Source organism: Bufo bufo, chromosome 2 (assembly GCF_905171765.1).
Source record: "Bufo bufo chromosome 2, aBufBuf1.1, whole genome shotgun sequence".
Lineage (NCBI taxonomy): Eukaryota > Metazoa > Chordata > Amphibia > Anura > Bufonidae > Bufo > Bufo bufo.
This window is the reverse complement of record NC_053390.1, coordinates 430,233,954-430,249,042: the sequence shown is the minus strand read 5'-3', so window position 1 is coordinate 430,249,042 and position 15,089 is coordinate 430,233,954. Positions and strand designations below refer to the sequence as shown.

At 42.8% G+C, this 15,089-nt stretch overlaps 1 protein-coding gene across 4 annotated transcripts in view; it reads right to left on the bottom strand.

Annotated features, from left to right (window-relative positions):
• The window catches only part of HOOK3 (hook microtubule tethering protein 3), a 117,607-nt gene that overhangs the window by 46,388 nt on the left and 56,130 nt on the right, over window positions 1–15,089 (bottom strand). For all 4 annotated transcript variants that reach the window (XM_040417396.1, XM_040417397.1, XM_040417398.1 and 1 more), the window contains 2 exons: window positions 11,607–11,770; window positions 5,992–6,132 (listed from right to left, as the gene is read on the bottom strand). In XM_040417396.1, coding sequence (XP_040273330.1) covers window positions 5,992–6,132; window positions 11,607–11,770 — 305 coding nt within the window. The remainder of the gene's footprint in view (window positions 1–5,991; window positions 6,133–11,606; window positions 11,771–15,089) is intronic.

The window sequence follows — 15,089 nt, the reverse complement described above, 5'->3', positions numbered from 1 at the left end:
CAGCCAAACCAAACTCAATAGTTATGACTCCGATTCTGTAGTTTACAGAAACACCCCATATGTGGTCTTAAACCGCTGTACGGGCACACGGCAGGGCGCAGAAGGAAAGGAATGCCATACGGTTTTTGGAAGGCAGATTTTGCTGGACTGTTTTTTTGACACCATATCCCATTTGAAGCCCCCCTGATGCACCTCTAGAGTAGAAACTCCAAAAAAAGTGACCCTAATTTAGAAACTACAGGATAGGGTGGTAGTTTTTTTGGTACTATTTTAGGGTACATATGATTTTTGGTTGCTCTATATTACACTTTTTGTGAGGCAAGGTAACAAGAATCAGCTTTTTTGGCACCGTTTTTCTTTTTTGTTATTTACAACATTCATCTGACAGGTTAGATCATGTGGTATTTTTATAGACCAGGTTTGTCACGGACATGGCAATACCTAATATGTATACTTTTTATTTAATGTAAGTTTTACACAATAATATCATTTTTGAAACAAAAAATTAAAATCATGTTTTAGTGTCTCCATATTCTGAGAGCCATAGTTTTTTCAGTTTTTGGGCGATTATCTTAGGTAGGGTCTCATTTTTTGCGGGATGAGATGACGGTTTTATTGGCACTATTTTGGGGTGCGAGTGACTTTTTGATCGCTTGCTATTACACTTTTTGTGATGTAAGGAGCAAAAAAAGATTTTTATTTATTTTTTACGGTGTTCATCTGAGGGGTTAGGTCATGTGATATGTTTATAGAGCCGGTCGATACGGACGCGGCGATACCTAATATGTAAACTTTCCCCCCCCCCCATCTTTTTTTTTTTACTTTATGTGGGGAAAATGAAGTTTTTGTTTATTTTTATTTGAAACTTTGAATTTTTCCCACTTTGGGACTTCAACTTTTGGGGGTCTAATCCCCCCTTACAATGCATTCCAATACTTCTGTATTGGAATGCATTGGCTGTATGAGTAATACAGTGTGTATTACTCATACAGCTTCCGGCCTGTGAGATCCAGGGGGCTGGATCTCACAGGCTCATCACCGGAAGGCAGCGCCGCTGCCTTCCATGCCATCGGGTCCCCCCTACAGCCCCACCGGGACCCGATGGCACCGCCGCCCGCCGCAACCGCAGGTCTGAATTGGTCCCCCCCGCGCATTGACCCAAGGTGCCTGCTCAATGATTTGAGCAGGCACCTTGTTCCGATCACCACCTGCCGGGCGGCGGTGATCGGAAATACACATGACGTACTGGTACGTCATGTGTCCTTAAGTACTGGGACATCATGCCGTACCGGTACATCATGTGTCTGGAAGAGGTTAAAGAGACCCTGGCACCTTGAAAATATATAATAAAAACTATAATTTTATATATTTAAACCTCTGCTATTTCTGAGCTCAAGGCAGACCATTCAGGTATTATTAGTGATTGATATCATTCTCTGTGTAAATGTGTATACATTGATAGCTGTCACTTACTGATAGTTGTACATAGGGAGGTGTCAGTGATTGATAGCATTCTCTGTGCAAGTGTGTATACAGAGAATGCTGTCAGTAACTGATAGCTGTACACAGGAGAGGTGTTAGCAGTGAATGATATTCTTTGTGTAAATGTGTATACATTGATAGCTGTCACTTACTGATAGTTGTACACAGGGAGGTGTTATCAGTGATTGATAGCATTCTCTGTGCAAGTGTGTATACAGAGAATGCTGTCAGTAACTGATAGCTGTACACAGGAGAGGTGTTAGCAGTGATTGATATTCTTTGTGTAAATGTGTATACATTGATAGCTGTCACTTACTGATAGTTGTACACAGGGAGGTGTTATCAGTGATTGATAGCATTCTCTGTGTAAGTGTGTATACAGAGAATGCTGTCAGTGACTGATAATTATACACGGAGGAAATGTTATCAGTAGAGATGAGCGAATTTCCGCTTATGAAATTCGGTCACACTTCGTTTGGTGGTAAAAGGTGAATTGCGTTATGGATTCCGTTACCACAGACCATAACGCAATTCTATGACTGAATGCATAACGTAATGCCTTGATAGCATTCTCTGTGTAAGTGTGTATACATAGATAGCTGTCAGTCACTGAAAGTTGTACAAGGGGAAAGTGTTATCAGTGATTTATAGCATTCTCTGTGTAAGTGTGTATACATAGCTGTCAGTCTCTGATAGTTGTACATGGGGGAGGTGTTATCAGTGATTGATAGCATTCTCTGTGTGTGTATATAGAGATAGCTGTCAGTTAATGATAAGATAGCCCCTGTATAAAACTGAAATTTAGAAAAAGACAAAATGTATAAAGTTTTGCTGAATCCTTTTCCTTATTCCTACAATCTAAATACTCACCTATCTCATGTCTCTCTGACAAACAGAGCGGAGCAAGTCTCTTGTGCTGCGACTACGTGCCTCAGCGCAGCAGGCACCATGAACCGTCTACCAATAACAGGAGAATAGGGACACTGATCCAATTGAAACCAGGACATGCAGAAGTCCAGACTGTCTGCCAGTTGAGTATCCCTGCTCTACATAAATAAAGACTTTGATATCTGGTATTTATAAACCATTAGGGATTATTTTACCATTAGGGCAATCTGTGTGATAACAAAGAGGATTTTCCCCAATGCAGTTTTAACTGCACCTCATCTGCTATGTGAGAATATCCCTAAGGCCCCTTTCACTTGGGCGAGTATTCAGCGCGGATGCGATGCGTGAGGTGAACGCATTGCACCCGCACTGAATACCGACCCATTCATTTCTATGGGGCTGTTTACATGAGCGGTGATTTTCACGCATCACTTGTGCGTTGCGTGAAAATCGCAGCATGCTCTATATTCTGCGTTTTTCACGCAACGCAGGCCCCATAGAAGTGAATGGGGTTGCGTGAAAATCGCAAGCATCCGCAAGCAAGTGCGGATGCGGTGCGATTTTCACGCACAGTTGCTAGGAGACGATCGGGATGGAGACCCGATCATTATTATTTTCCATTATAACATGGTTATAAGGGGAAATAATAGCATTCTGAATACAGAATGCATAGTAAAATAGCGCTGGAGGGGTTAAAAAAATATATAATTTTTTTTTAACTCACCTTAAATAAAATATATACATTTTTTTAACTCGCCTTAGTCCACTTGATCGCGATGCCCGGCATCTCCTTCTGTCTCTTTTACTGAACAGGACCTGTGGTGAGCATTCATTAAAGGTCAAGGACCTGTGGTGACGTCACTCCGGTCATCACATGATCCATCAGGTGATCTTTTACCATGGTGATGGATCATGTGATGACCGGAGTGACGTCACCACAGGTCCTTGACCTATAATGAATGCTCACCACAGGTCATGTTCAGTAAAGGAGACAGAAGGAGATGCCGGGCATCGCGATCAAGTGGACTTAGGTGAGTTAAATTATTATTTCATTTATTTTTTTAACCCCTCCTGCGCTATTATACTATGCATTCTGATTTCATAATGCTATTATTTCCCCTTATAACCATGTTATAAGGGGAAATAATATAATCTACTGAACACCTAACCCACTTCTGTGAAGAAGTTCGGGTACCAAACATGCGCGATTTTTCTCACGCGAGTGCAAAACGCATTACAATGTTTTGCACTCGCGCTGAAAAATCGCGGGTGTTCCCGTAACGCACCCGCACATTTTCCCGCAACGCCCGTGTGAAAGAGGCCTAACAGTTTAATAACAAGTTAAGGTTTTGCAATTTTGTAAATGTAATGCAGGGTGGGACAACACAATTTCACCACGAGATAAGTCTCTCTCTCCCCCCCCCCCTCCTTTTTGTGGTCATTTTTACAATAATAGCAAAAATGCACCTTTTTTTTGTAAAAAAAATAAAAATAAAATCTAAAGTGTAGCCACAATTACAAAAATATTGGTAAAAAAAAACAAAAAAGGCTTGTAAATACACCCAGAAGGATTTCCTGATGACATTTAAAAAGAATAAAACAAGTGACACACTTACCAGCATAATAGAAAGTAATTGAGTAGTGTAAAGCTGTGTGCAGACAGGCTAGTGTTAGCCCAGTATCAGACGAGCGTGTTCATTGCGTGGGAGCGTGAATTCCTGTAGTGAACTCTCTTCCTTTGACCAGACCGCATGGCATTATAAGGGGTCTCTGTTGGCCCTCAACTGTAATGATTAGATTAGTACTGATGGCATTATCCGAGTATAAATCATTAGAGTGAAAGTCTGTTAGAGATACATGGCATTCAATTATTCATTACAATGCTGTGCGGTCCGGTCAAAGGTGCAGAATTCACCATGGGAATTCCCCCCCCCCCCCCCCACAAGGAAAGTGTTTCACGCAATGAACACGCTCGTCTGAATCTGGCCTTATGCCTTATTCACACAGTCAGTGTTCGGTCAGTGATTTCCATTCATCTGAGCCAAAACCAGGTGCGGCTCTACACACAGAAGAGGTGCAGATCTTTCCCTTATACCTTATGTCTGTGGAGGCTCCAACACTGGTTTTGGCTCACAGTCACTGATGGAAATCACTGATCAAACACTGACCTGTGAATAAGGCATTATACAGGGGTGAAGGTTCTGACGCGTAATTTGCTATTAAGGGTTTTCCTGTGTGAGAAGAAGCCCCAGGTCCAGCTTATCTGTAACCCCTCATTTGAACTGTGGTGACAGGGCTTTGGTCTCACTCAGAGCAGCAAAGCCTTTCAACCACATCGAGTGGGACTTGTTGGTTGCGGTCATGAAAAGTTTTGACCTTGACTGCAGGTCTATTAAATGGTTAGAAATCCTTTCTAATGGCTTATTCACACGACCGTGTGGTGTATGCGTGGGCTTCCGATCCGTGCCTCTGTTCCGCGCCGTATCTTGCGTACCTATTCAACGGACGACCTCTGCTTGTGTGAATGGGCCCCAAGTGCCCCCAGACTATTGTTTCTGTGGGTGAAGGGAGATGTTCAGCGTTTATGTTGGCAGGGGGCAAGAGGCAAAGTTGCCCCTTGTCCCCATTACTCTTCACCCTGGCAACAGAGCCATTAGCAATAATAAGTAGACAAGACCCATGGGTGGCTGATTTTTGAATGGGGGAATTTTTCAGAGAAACTCTTTTGTTACAGGCCGATGACTTCCTCCTATACATTGGAAACACAGTGGTTTCTTTGGATGCCATAATTAAAAGGAGTACTTGTTTCCTCATTTAGTATTTCAGTTATATTAAACTTAACTTAACTGTGTTCAAAAATGGGGCTAAGTATAGTAGTAAAACTGTGGGGGGAAAAAACTTTGTCTTCCTTCAATGAACCTTGTGGGATTGATGACTTTGCCACCGCAACTTTTGTAAGGTACTGCCTAACTATCCTGTTTAGATAAACGAGACATGCTTTAAAACAGAGATATTAGCTTGGCAGATTTAATTTGGTGAAGAACAAGAATGAGAGTAAAAATGAGATAAAACATATAATAAACAATTGGAGGGGGCTTTCACATTTTAAATTATAATATTTAAGGAGGACCCGTCACCTCTCCTGACTTGTCAGTTATAGTAACTACTTACCTAGTCATGTAATAACTATTCGTATGACTGTAGGTTGTGCTATTCCTTTATTATTCCTGATAGAAGTTATGAATGGAGTCTGCAATAAAGGTCCAACTTGCAGCATGCACCATTCTATTCTGCTTCCATCACAGTCTCATTCTTACAAATGAATAGGTCCCCCCACAATTTTTTTTTTACCGTAGATAGTCTACATTTCTCAGATCAAAACCAGGACGACTGAATCGGGCCTTACCCAGCGGTTACAGAGTAGGGATACACTACTACATAACTAAGTAGGCTTACTATTTAAGTAACATTGGTAGTTTCCTTGAAAATATCCGCTGAAGAAGTACATCCTTTGGAAAGCACAGACCTTTCCAACAGATAATGTATCTGTATTGTTAAAAATCACCACAGCAGAAAAAAAAACTATGTGAATGCTATAGGTAAGAAAATCTGGTGGTGTACCTTAGCACATCCATTTCATCTTTCAACGACTGTGCTTCATCAGCTAGTGTTGTTAGGTCCTCATTTTGCTGCCTCAGTTCTGTGATCTCCTTCTCTAGCTCTTCACAGCGTATTCTGTAATCATCTTTGGATGCTTCAAGTCTAGAAAAGATCAACAATGAAACAAGAATCAATAGGATTCAGCAAGCCACATCAAAAAAAAAGCCTGGGTACAAGTGGACAAGCAAGCCCCAGAAAACACAACTGGGATGGGCCGCATTGCTAGCTTGTTCGATTCTGTGCCAACCAGGGTTGTGTTCATTTTGGCAGGAGTTCAAGTACTTCGGATGGCGAGAATAGCCTAGTGTGCAATGCTCTCCAGAAGTTGAGGTCATGGTTCAATGAAGAACAGCAGCATGACCAGGGCATAAGTCCTTTCTACTGACCACTGTTCGTTCCACTTGATCATTCAGTACCTGGTGATGAAAGAGGGTCTATTCTAAAGTGGTCTGACTATTTTGTTGAAGACGTTTATGTGACCGAAAAACTATTCTATTCATCTTGCAAAAAGTGCCTGTAGCCAAAACAACCAAAGTCAGCAGAATGCAACTCATTTTCAGCCACAGAAATGTCTGCAATGAAATCTGCCTTGTGTAAAGGTGAAAAGCTGACCGTGGCTGATCAGAGTCAGAAACCGCCCCTGGAATCTGATCATTTTTTGAGGCGTTTCCTCATTGGTAATCTCATTTTTCCATGTATTTGATGCATATTTTATTTTCACTTCATTGTTCACCATTTAAGGGTTTTCCTACTGACTTCAATGGAATACACAGCGTAAAATAGGCTTCAAACAAGTACAGTGGCGGAAATAATTATTTGACCCCTCACTGATTTTGTAAGTTTGTCCAATGACAAAGAAATGAAAAGTCTCAGAACAGTATCATTTCAATGGTAGGTTTATTGTAACAGTGGCAGATAGCACATCAAAAGGAAAATCGAAAAAATAACTTTAAATAAAAGATAGCAACTGATTTGCATTTCATTGAGTGAAATAAGTATTTGAACCCTCTAACAAAAAAAGACTTAATACTTGGTGGAAAAACCCTTGTTTGCAAGCACAGAGGTCAAACGTTTCTTGTAATTGATGACCAAGTTTGCGCACATTTTAGGAGGAATGTTGGTCCACTCCTCTTTGCAGATCATCTCTAAATCCCTAAGGTTTAGAGGCTGTCTCTGTGCAACTCTGAGCTTGAGCTCCCTCCATATGTTTTCGATTGGATTAAGGTCCGGAGACTGACTAGGCCACTCCATGACCTTAATGTGCTTCTTCTTGAGCCACTCCTTTGTTGCCTTTGCTGTATGTTTTGGGTCATTGTCGTGCTGGAACACCCATCCACGACCCATTTTCAGTTTCCTGGCAGAGGGAAGGAGGTTGTCGCTCAGGATTTCACGATACATGGCTCCGTCCATTTTCCCGTTTATGCGAATAAGTTGTCCTGTGCCCTTAGCAGAAAAACACCCCCAAAGCAAAATGTTTCCACCCCCATGCTTGACGGTGGGGACGGTGTTTTGGGGGTCATAGGCAGCATTTTTCTTCCTCCAAACACAGCGAGTTGAGTTAATGCCAAAGAGCTCTATTTTGGTCTCATCAGACCACAGCACCTTCTCCCAGTCACTCTCTGAATCATTCAGGTGTTCATTGGCAAACTTCAGACGGGCCTGCACATGTGCCTTCCTGAGCAGGGGGACCTTGCGAGCCCTGCAGGATTTTAATCCATTGCGGTGTAATGTGTTTCCAATGGTTTTCTTGGTGACTGTGGTCCCTTCTAATTTGAGGTCATTAACTAACTCCTCCCGTGTAGTTCTAGGATGCTTTTTCACCTTTCTCAGAACCATTGACACCCCACGAGGTGAGATCTTGCGTGGAGCCCCAGAGCGAGGTCGATTGATGGTCATTTTGTGCTCCTTCCATTTTCGAACAATCGCACCAACAGTTGTCACCTTCTCTCCCAGCTTCTTGCTAATGGTTTTGTAGCCCATTCCAGCCTTGTGCAGGTCTACAATTTTGTCTCTGACATCCTTGGACAGCTCTTTGGTCTTTCCCATGTTGGAGAGTTTGGAGTCTGCTTGATTGATTGATTCTGTGGACAGGTGTCTTTTATACAGGTGACTAGTTAAGACAGGTGTCCTTAATGAGGGTGACTAATTGAGTAGAAGTGTCTAACCACTCTGTGGGAGCCAGAACTCTTAATGGTTGGTAGGGGTTCAAATACTTATTTCACTCAATGAAATGCAAATCAGTTGCTATCTTTTATTTAAAGTTATTTTTTCGATTTTCCTTTTGATGTGCTATCTGCCACTGTTACAATAAACCTACCATTGAAATGATACTGTTCTGAGACTTTTCATTTCTTTGTCATTGGACAAACTTACAAAATCAGTGAGGGGTCAAATAATTATTTCCGCCACTGTATAGTACATGTTTCCCATGAAAAAAAATGCAAAGATTATTTCCAAAGTCTCAGCAGTGCATAAGAAGGACATGCTTCCTCATCCGATTTTCTGTGCTTTCCACACCAAATACCGCAAGTGTTATTTGCGGTTTTTAGTGTTAATTTGATGCACTTTTGGCGCAGATCTCACCCTTTGGATTGCAAAAAAGTGCAAGCATTGTCATGCTGCAGATTTCTAAATCCGAATGGCAGGTCAATTTCCGCACGGAAGAAAAAAAGCAAAGCGTGCATGAGATTTGTGTGAACTCATACACTTTGTGGGTACTGTATTACACTATGGTCTGTGTGTGCAGGTAGACTACGCTTACACTCTAAAACATTCTACGTAATTTGCCATGTGAATATGGCTTTAATCAAGGAAATCTATAGATGCCATAAATTAACCGTGCATGTGAGTACTGCTGTCTTCACATGTTTGAAAAGTAGCCTCTGTATGCTAACCACTCTCAGAGCAGCATATGGCAGAAGTTTAGCTCTGCAGTATATAGGTTTATATGATTTAGAGCAGGATTTCGGAGTAAAAAGGGTAAATCCTAACAGGACTCCTAGTCCTGATTACTCCACCCATACAGAATGAATGATGGCCTTCTCTGTGCACACTGATACAGGAAAAGCTGTAAACCACTGAGAAAGTGTGTGCGTGTGCGGAGGGGGGATAATCAAGACTCCTTGCCTCTCCTAGGAGTCCTGTCAGGATTTACTCTGCTTCTAAGGCTACATGCACACGAATGTTAGGGCATTGTGGTCCACAATGCACGGGCACAGACCGTGGGGCAAGTGCATGCGCTACTTTTTTGCCGTGCACTCTGTAGTGCTTCCGTGGGGTTCCGATCTGTGCCTCCGCTCCGCAACTGAATAAATCCGCGATCTGTGATGCGGAATGCACACAGCCGGTGCCCTTGTATTGCGGGCCACATTACGGCCACGGGAGGTACACGGTCGTGTGCATGTAGCCTTACTCATAAATCCTGCTCGATATCATATAGACCTATATATAAACAGAGCTCAGTTTCTCTCCCTCTATTACATGCTACTTGTTCACAAGTTCTGCAAGATATCTGCATTATAAAGCTCCCAAAAAAGATGTGCCAAATTGACAACACATAAGGCACGCTGCAGAATCGAAAATCTGCAGGACATCCTAAAATCTGTGGAGACTTAGGCTACATGCACACATTTTTTTAAGGGCCATCACACATCCATTTTAAGACCAATGGTAGTCTATGGGGTTATTCACACGGCAGTTTTATTGACTGTCAGTGAAAAATGGACATCAAAAAATAAAACATGTTCTATCTTGAACGTTTTTCACTGATCGACAGCCCCCATACAATTGCATGGGTCCGTTTTTAATGTCCGTTATTCAGAAAGGCATCAGTGAAAAAAAAAGTCAGTTAAAATGGACATGTGCTTGCAGCCTTAGGCCTCCTGCACACGACCGTTGTGTGCACCCGTGGCCGTTGTGCCGTTTTCCGTTTTTTTTCGCGGACCCATTGACTTTCAATGGGTCCGTGGAAAAAACGGGAAATGCACCGTTTTGCAGCCGCATCCGTGTTTCCTGGCCGGGGGCCCCCCCCCCCCCCCCCTCCCTCCCTCTATTGTAATAATTCGTTGGTGGCACAGTGTGCGCCCCCCATCGGCCCCCCTCCCTCTATAGCATTAACAACATTGGTGGCCAGTGTGCGGCCTCCCATCTCCCCCCCCCATCATTGGTGGCAGCGGAGTTCCGATCGGAGTCCCAGTTTAATCGCTGGGGCTCCGATCGGTAACCATGGCAACCAGGACGCTACTACATTCCTGGTTGCCATGGTTACTTAGCAATAGTACAATAGTAGAAGATTCATACTTACCGGCTGCTGCGATGTTCGTGTCCGGCCGGGAGCTCCACCTACTGGTAAGTGTCATTGCTAAATGAACTGTCACTTACCAGTAGGAGGAGCTCCCGGCCGGAAGCAGACATCGCAGCTCCCAGGTAAGGTTGAATCTTTTACTATTGTACTATTGCTAGTAACCCGCTGCCACCAATGATCGGGGGGGGGGGGTAGATGGGAGGCCGCACACTGGCCACCAATGTTGTTAATGCTATAGAGGGAGGGGGGGCCAATGGGGGGCGCACACTGTGCCACCAACGATTACAATAGAGGGAGGAAGGGGGGGGGGGGCGCACACTGTGCCACCAACGAATTATTACAATAGAGGGAGGAAGGGGGGGGGGGGGCGCACACTGTGCCACCAACGAATTATTACAATAGAGGGAGGAAGGGGGGGGGGGCGGGGGGGCGCACTGGCCACCAATGATATTCAAACTGGGGAGGGGGGAGGGGGGGGGTCTGCCCCCTGCTGCCTGGCAGCCCTGATCTCTTACAGGGGGATATGATAGCACAATTAACCCCTTCAGGTGCGGCACCTGAAGGGTTAATTGTGCTGATCACAGCCCCCTGTAAGAGATCGGATGTCATGTACACAGTTTGTAGTATATTCTAACTAGAAGCGTCCCCATCACCATGGGAACGCCTCTGTGTTAGAATATACTGCCGGAAATTAGGTTTCACGATCTAACTCATATCCGACAGTATATTCTAACATAGAGGCGTTCCCATGGTGATGGGGACGCTTCAAGTTAAAATATACCATCGGATTGGAGAAAACTCCGATCCGATGGTATAAAAGGGACTCCAGACTTTACATTGAAAGTCAATGGGGACGGATCCGTTTGAAATGGCACCATATTGTGTCAACGTCAAACGGATCCGTCCCCATTGACTTGCATTGTAATTCAGGACGGATCCGTTTGGCTCCGCACGGCCAGGCGGACACCAAAACGACTTTTTTTTCATGTCCGTGGATCCTCCAAAAATCAAGGAAGACCCACGGACGAAAAAACGGTCACGGATCACGGAAAAACGGGACCCGTTTTTGCGGACCGCAAAAAAATACGTTCGTGTGCAGGAGGCCTTACTGTGTAGGTGTGAAAGGGAGTTTGGGAAAGTCTCGTTTGAATGAGAGGTCTTTTTTATAACCTAATATAGCTTACAAGCACTGGTGACAGCTGACTGGTCTGTATACCATATTTGACCTACTACTTTAGGTATAGTATGTAATTTTTTATGTAGAGGACACTACCTAAAGGTTTCTTCTTGTAGCTGCTCCAGCTGGGTCTGAAGTTGTAAGTGCCTTCTCCCAGCTGGGCTGTTAGGATCTTCTAAGGAATCAGATTGGTTTAAGCGTTCTCCAAGAACCTGGTTTTCAGCGAGTAAACTGCTCTTCTCTTCTTGGAGTGCCGCAACCTTAAAGATACAAAACCACAATTTAAATAGAGGAGTTCACAGAGCAAATTAGTTCTGGTGCAACCCATGGAACATGCCATCCACAAAGAGCAATCATCTCAGCGACACATTGTTATTACAATTCTTGGCGGCACTACAACCACTGCAGGGTTAAAGTTCACATTTATAAACAAGAAAAAAACTGTATAAAATCATTTTCAATTGCTTATATAGTATTTTAAACCAGTATACCCTATTGGCATTTTAGTGGATATTAAACGCAAACAGCAAAAGTCAGGGTGAATTCCTATGATAAAAGGAAACCAATGATAAAATACGAGCTCAATGAGAAGCCTGACTTGGGGTACATTCACATGACTGCATTTACGGGTCCGTATTTATGGAAGCGGACCCATAAATTTCAATGGGGCCGTAAAACATTCGGACAGCACACGGTGTGCTGTCCGCATCCGCACTTCCGTTCCGCGGCCCCACAAAACAGATATAACATGTCCTATTCTTGTCTGCAATTGTGGACAAGAATAGGCATTTCTATCATACAGCAAAACACATCTGATCGTGTGAATGTACCCTTACTCTGTACAAACATGAGAATGCTCGCCAGTGGGCTGTACATCTGTGTGAACAGGGAATGTGCATCCAACATAATGTTAGGCTGCGTTCACAAGTGCCTGAAAATCTAGCAGAAAAATCTGCTGCGTTTTTTTGCTGAACTTCCGCAGTAAACAAAAATAAAAACACAAAAAAGGCAACAAAACTATGTATTACATGCTGTTTTTACCGCAGAAAAGCCAGTAAGGTTTCACCCTCTGCATTGCAAAGGGTGAAATCTGCAAGAGAAATCCTCTGTAAAAAAAAAAAAAAAAAAGACATGCTGCGGATTTCAAATCTGCAACGCTGCATCATTTCCGCTGTGTTTATTAAGGCAGCGTGTGGATGAGAATTCAGAAACTCAACCACTTTGCTGGTGCTGTACAACAATAGCAAATCCGCAGCTAATCAGTCATGTGTAGTGTTGAGCGAACTTTGTATTTCAAGTTCGGCGTACAAGATTCGGGTTATTTAAGAATTCCGTTAGGGATTCCGTTACCACATACCATAACTTATATGGTCCATGATAGCAGAATCCATAACAGAATTCTTAGATAACCCAAACCTTGTACGCCAGACTTGAAAACAGAAGTTCGCTCATCTCTAGTCACGTGTGAATTGGCCTTTAAGTATGGGGGATGAATGATCGTATTAATGATCATTTTTGCCCTTTATGCATCAACCTGTGTAAAAAACCATTTAAACAATCGCTGATTGACTTGTATTAGTGTCAATCGATGCTCACTATGGCCTGGAACTGGGCCATGTAAACCAACTTTATCAGAAGGTGCTCTTTCTCAGGATGCGGATACGTGTAAGGGTGAATTCACATGCAGCAGATTTATTGCTGAAATGTCTGTGCCTGAAAAATCTATTTCATTCATCTGAATGGGTTGGTTTCTGTAACAAGCATATGGCAATCTGCAGGCCCCATTCACATGAATATCATAGAGGTCTGCAACAAATCTGCTGCCCCTAACAATAAGCCAGTGAAATGATCTGAATAAATTAATTAGATTAGGGTATTCCCGTTGAGCAAGGGTATGGCATATTGCCAGGATATGCCATAACATTATGTCCGGAGTGAGAATGACCTCTGGGACAGCCGTGTCAGCCACCCAATGTGCAGGTCACTGCAGACTAGCTCAACTGGGGCTGATTAGAATGGCTAATATTAGAGCCCTATATTTGTTACATGTGGAGAGAAAGTTCTCAGGGTATAGGTCATATAGATATATAGGGCTCTATTAACCAGGTTGATGGCATCAGTTAGTTTACGACTTTTTGTAGAATAGCTTAGAAGTCTACACTAGTCTAAGCAGAGGTATACAGTAACATGGAAGCCTGTGAGTGACGCATGCCATCGTAAGCCTATACATTTGTATATGTCCGTGCCTTCCATCAGAAGTACACAAGTATAAATTCTCCTGATGTATAAGCCCAACGCTAATCCTAAATGACATGCACAGAGCCCACATTTTTGCACAGTGGGTGGCTGGGAGTATTGACGAACAGGAAAAAATTGAGTGGCCGCAGCACTTATCTAGCACTGCTACTCCTTCATCCTAAGGATTTGTGAGGGTCCAAAGATCAGTGAGGACATGAATATTCTGGTAACAGGTAATAATAGCCTTCTATGTTGGGTAAATCTTTAAATATGATCCATTTATGGAAATGGCCAGTTTTACCTTATATAAATTTGTTCCATTAGTTGCGATTTACAGACAACTCCAGTGGAACAATTCCCATTGTTGTAAATACCTTTAAATACCAGCTTTGTGACTTACGTAAGATCCAGGAGGACAAACTTCACAGTTTCCCTGCACTTACAATACACCTGAGTCACCATGAATAGTTTTGCATGCTTTAAATGGAATCTGTCACCAGTTTTATGGTGTCCAAACTAAGGGCAGCATAAACTAGTGACAGGTCTCCTCGGCAAAATGATGGGTCACTTTCTTTAAAGGGGTTCTCCAGGAATTAAGAAAATGAAAATACTTAAATATTACTTTATTATAAATATATTACTACATACCTTTCCTTAGTTATAATGGCTTGGTTTGCCTGGAGAGCAATCATTAGGAGAAATAAAATGGCCACCGTCCTATTAGCACACAAAACCTGTCCTAATCACCCATCAGGACAAGTCACCTCAGATCCCTGAAGTAAAGAGCTGCCACATCCTCCTTTCCTGCTTATCAGGGATTATGATCCTGAATACAGATGATAAGATCTTCTGAATCTCTGTAGGAATGGAGTTTATGAGAAGACATGAAGAACAGGGAGGAAAGACTGTGGTAATGGAGACAGGATATAAGTGCTGCTGCTCATTATCCACCCCCACCCTCCTCTCTGTATTTCATGTCTCCTCATGAATTCCATTCGTACTGAGATTCAGCTAAAGATCATATTAAACTGTATTCATGATCATAATCCCTGACCAGTAGGAGAGGAGGATGAGGCAGCTCTTTAGCTCAGTGTTGTGAAGTAACTTGTCCTGTGATTAGGACAGGTTTTGTGAGTACTAATAAGACGCCCCATTTTTTTCCCCCTGATGATTGTTCCCCAGACAATAAATGCCATTATAACTAATGAAAGTTAACTGGGAATATATTTATAATAAAAGTAATATTTAAAGGGAACCTGTCATCAACTTTCTGCTGACCGTACTGAGGGCAGCATAAAATAGTGACAGACATGCTTATTTCAGCAGTATGTCACTCATGAG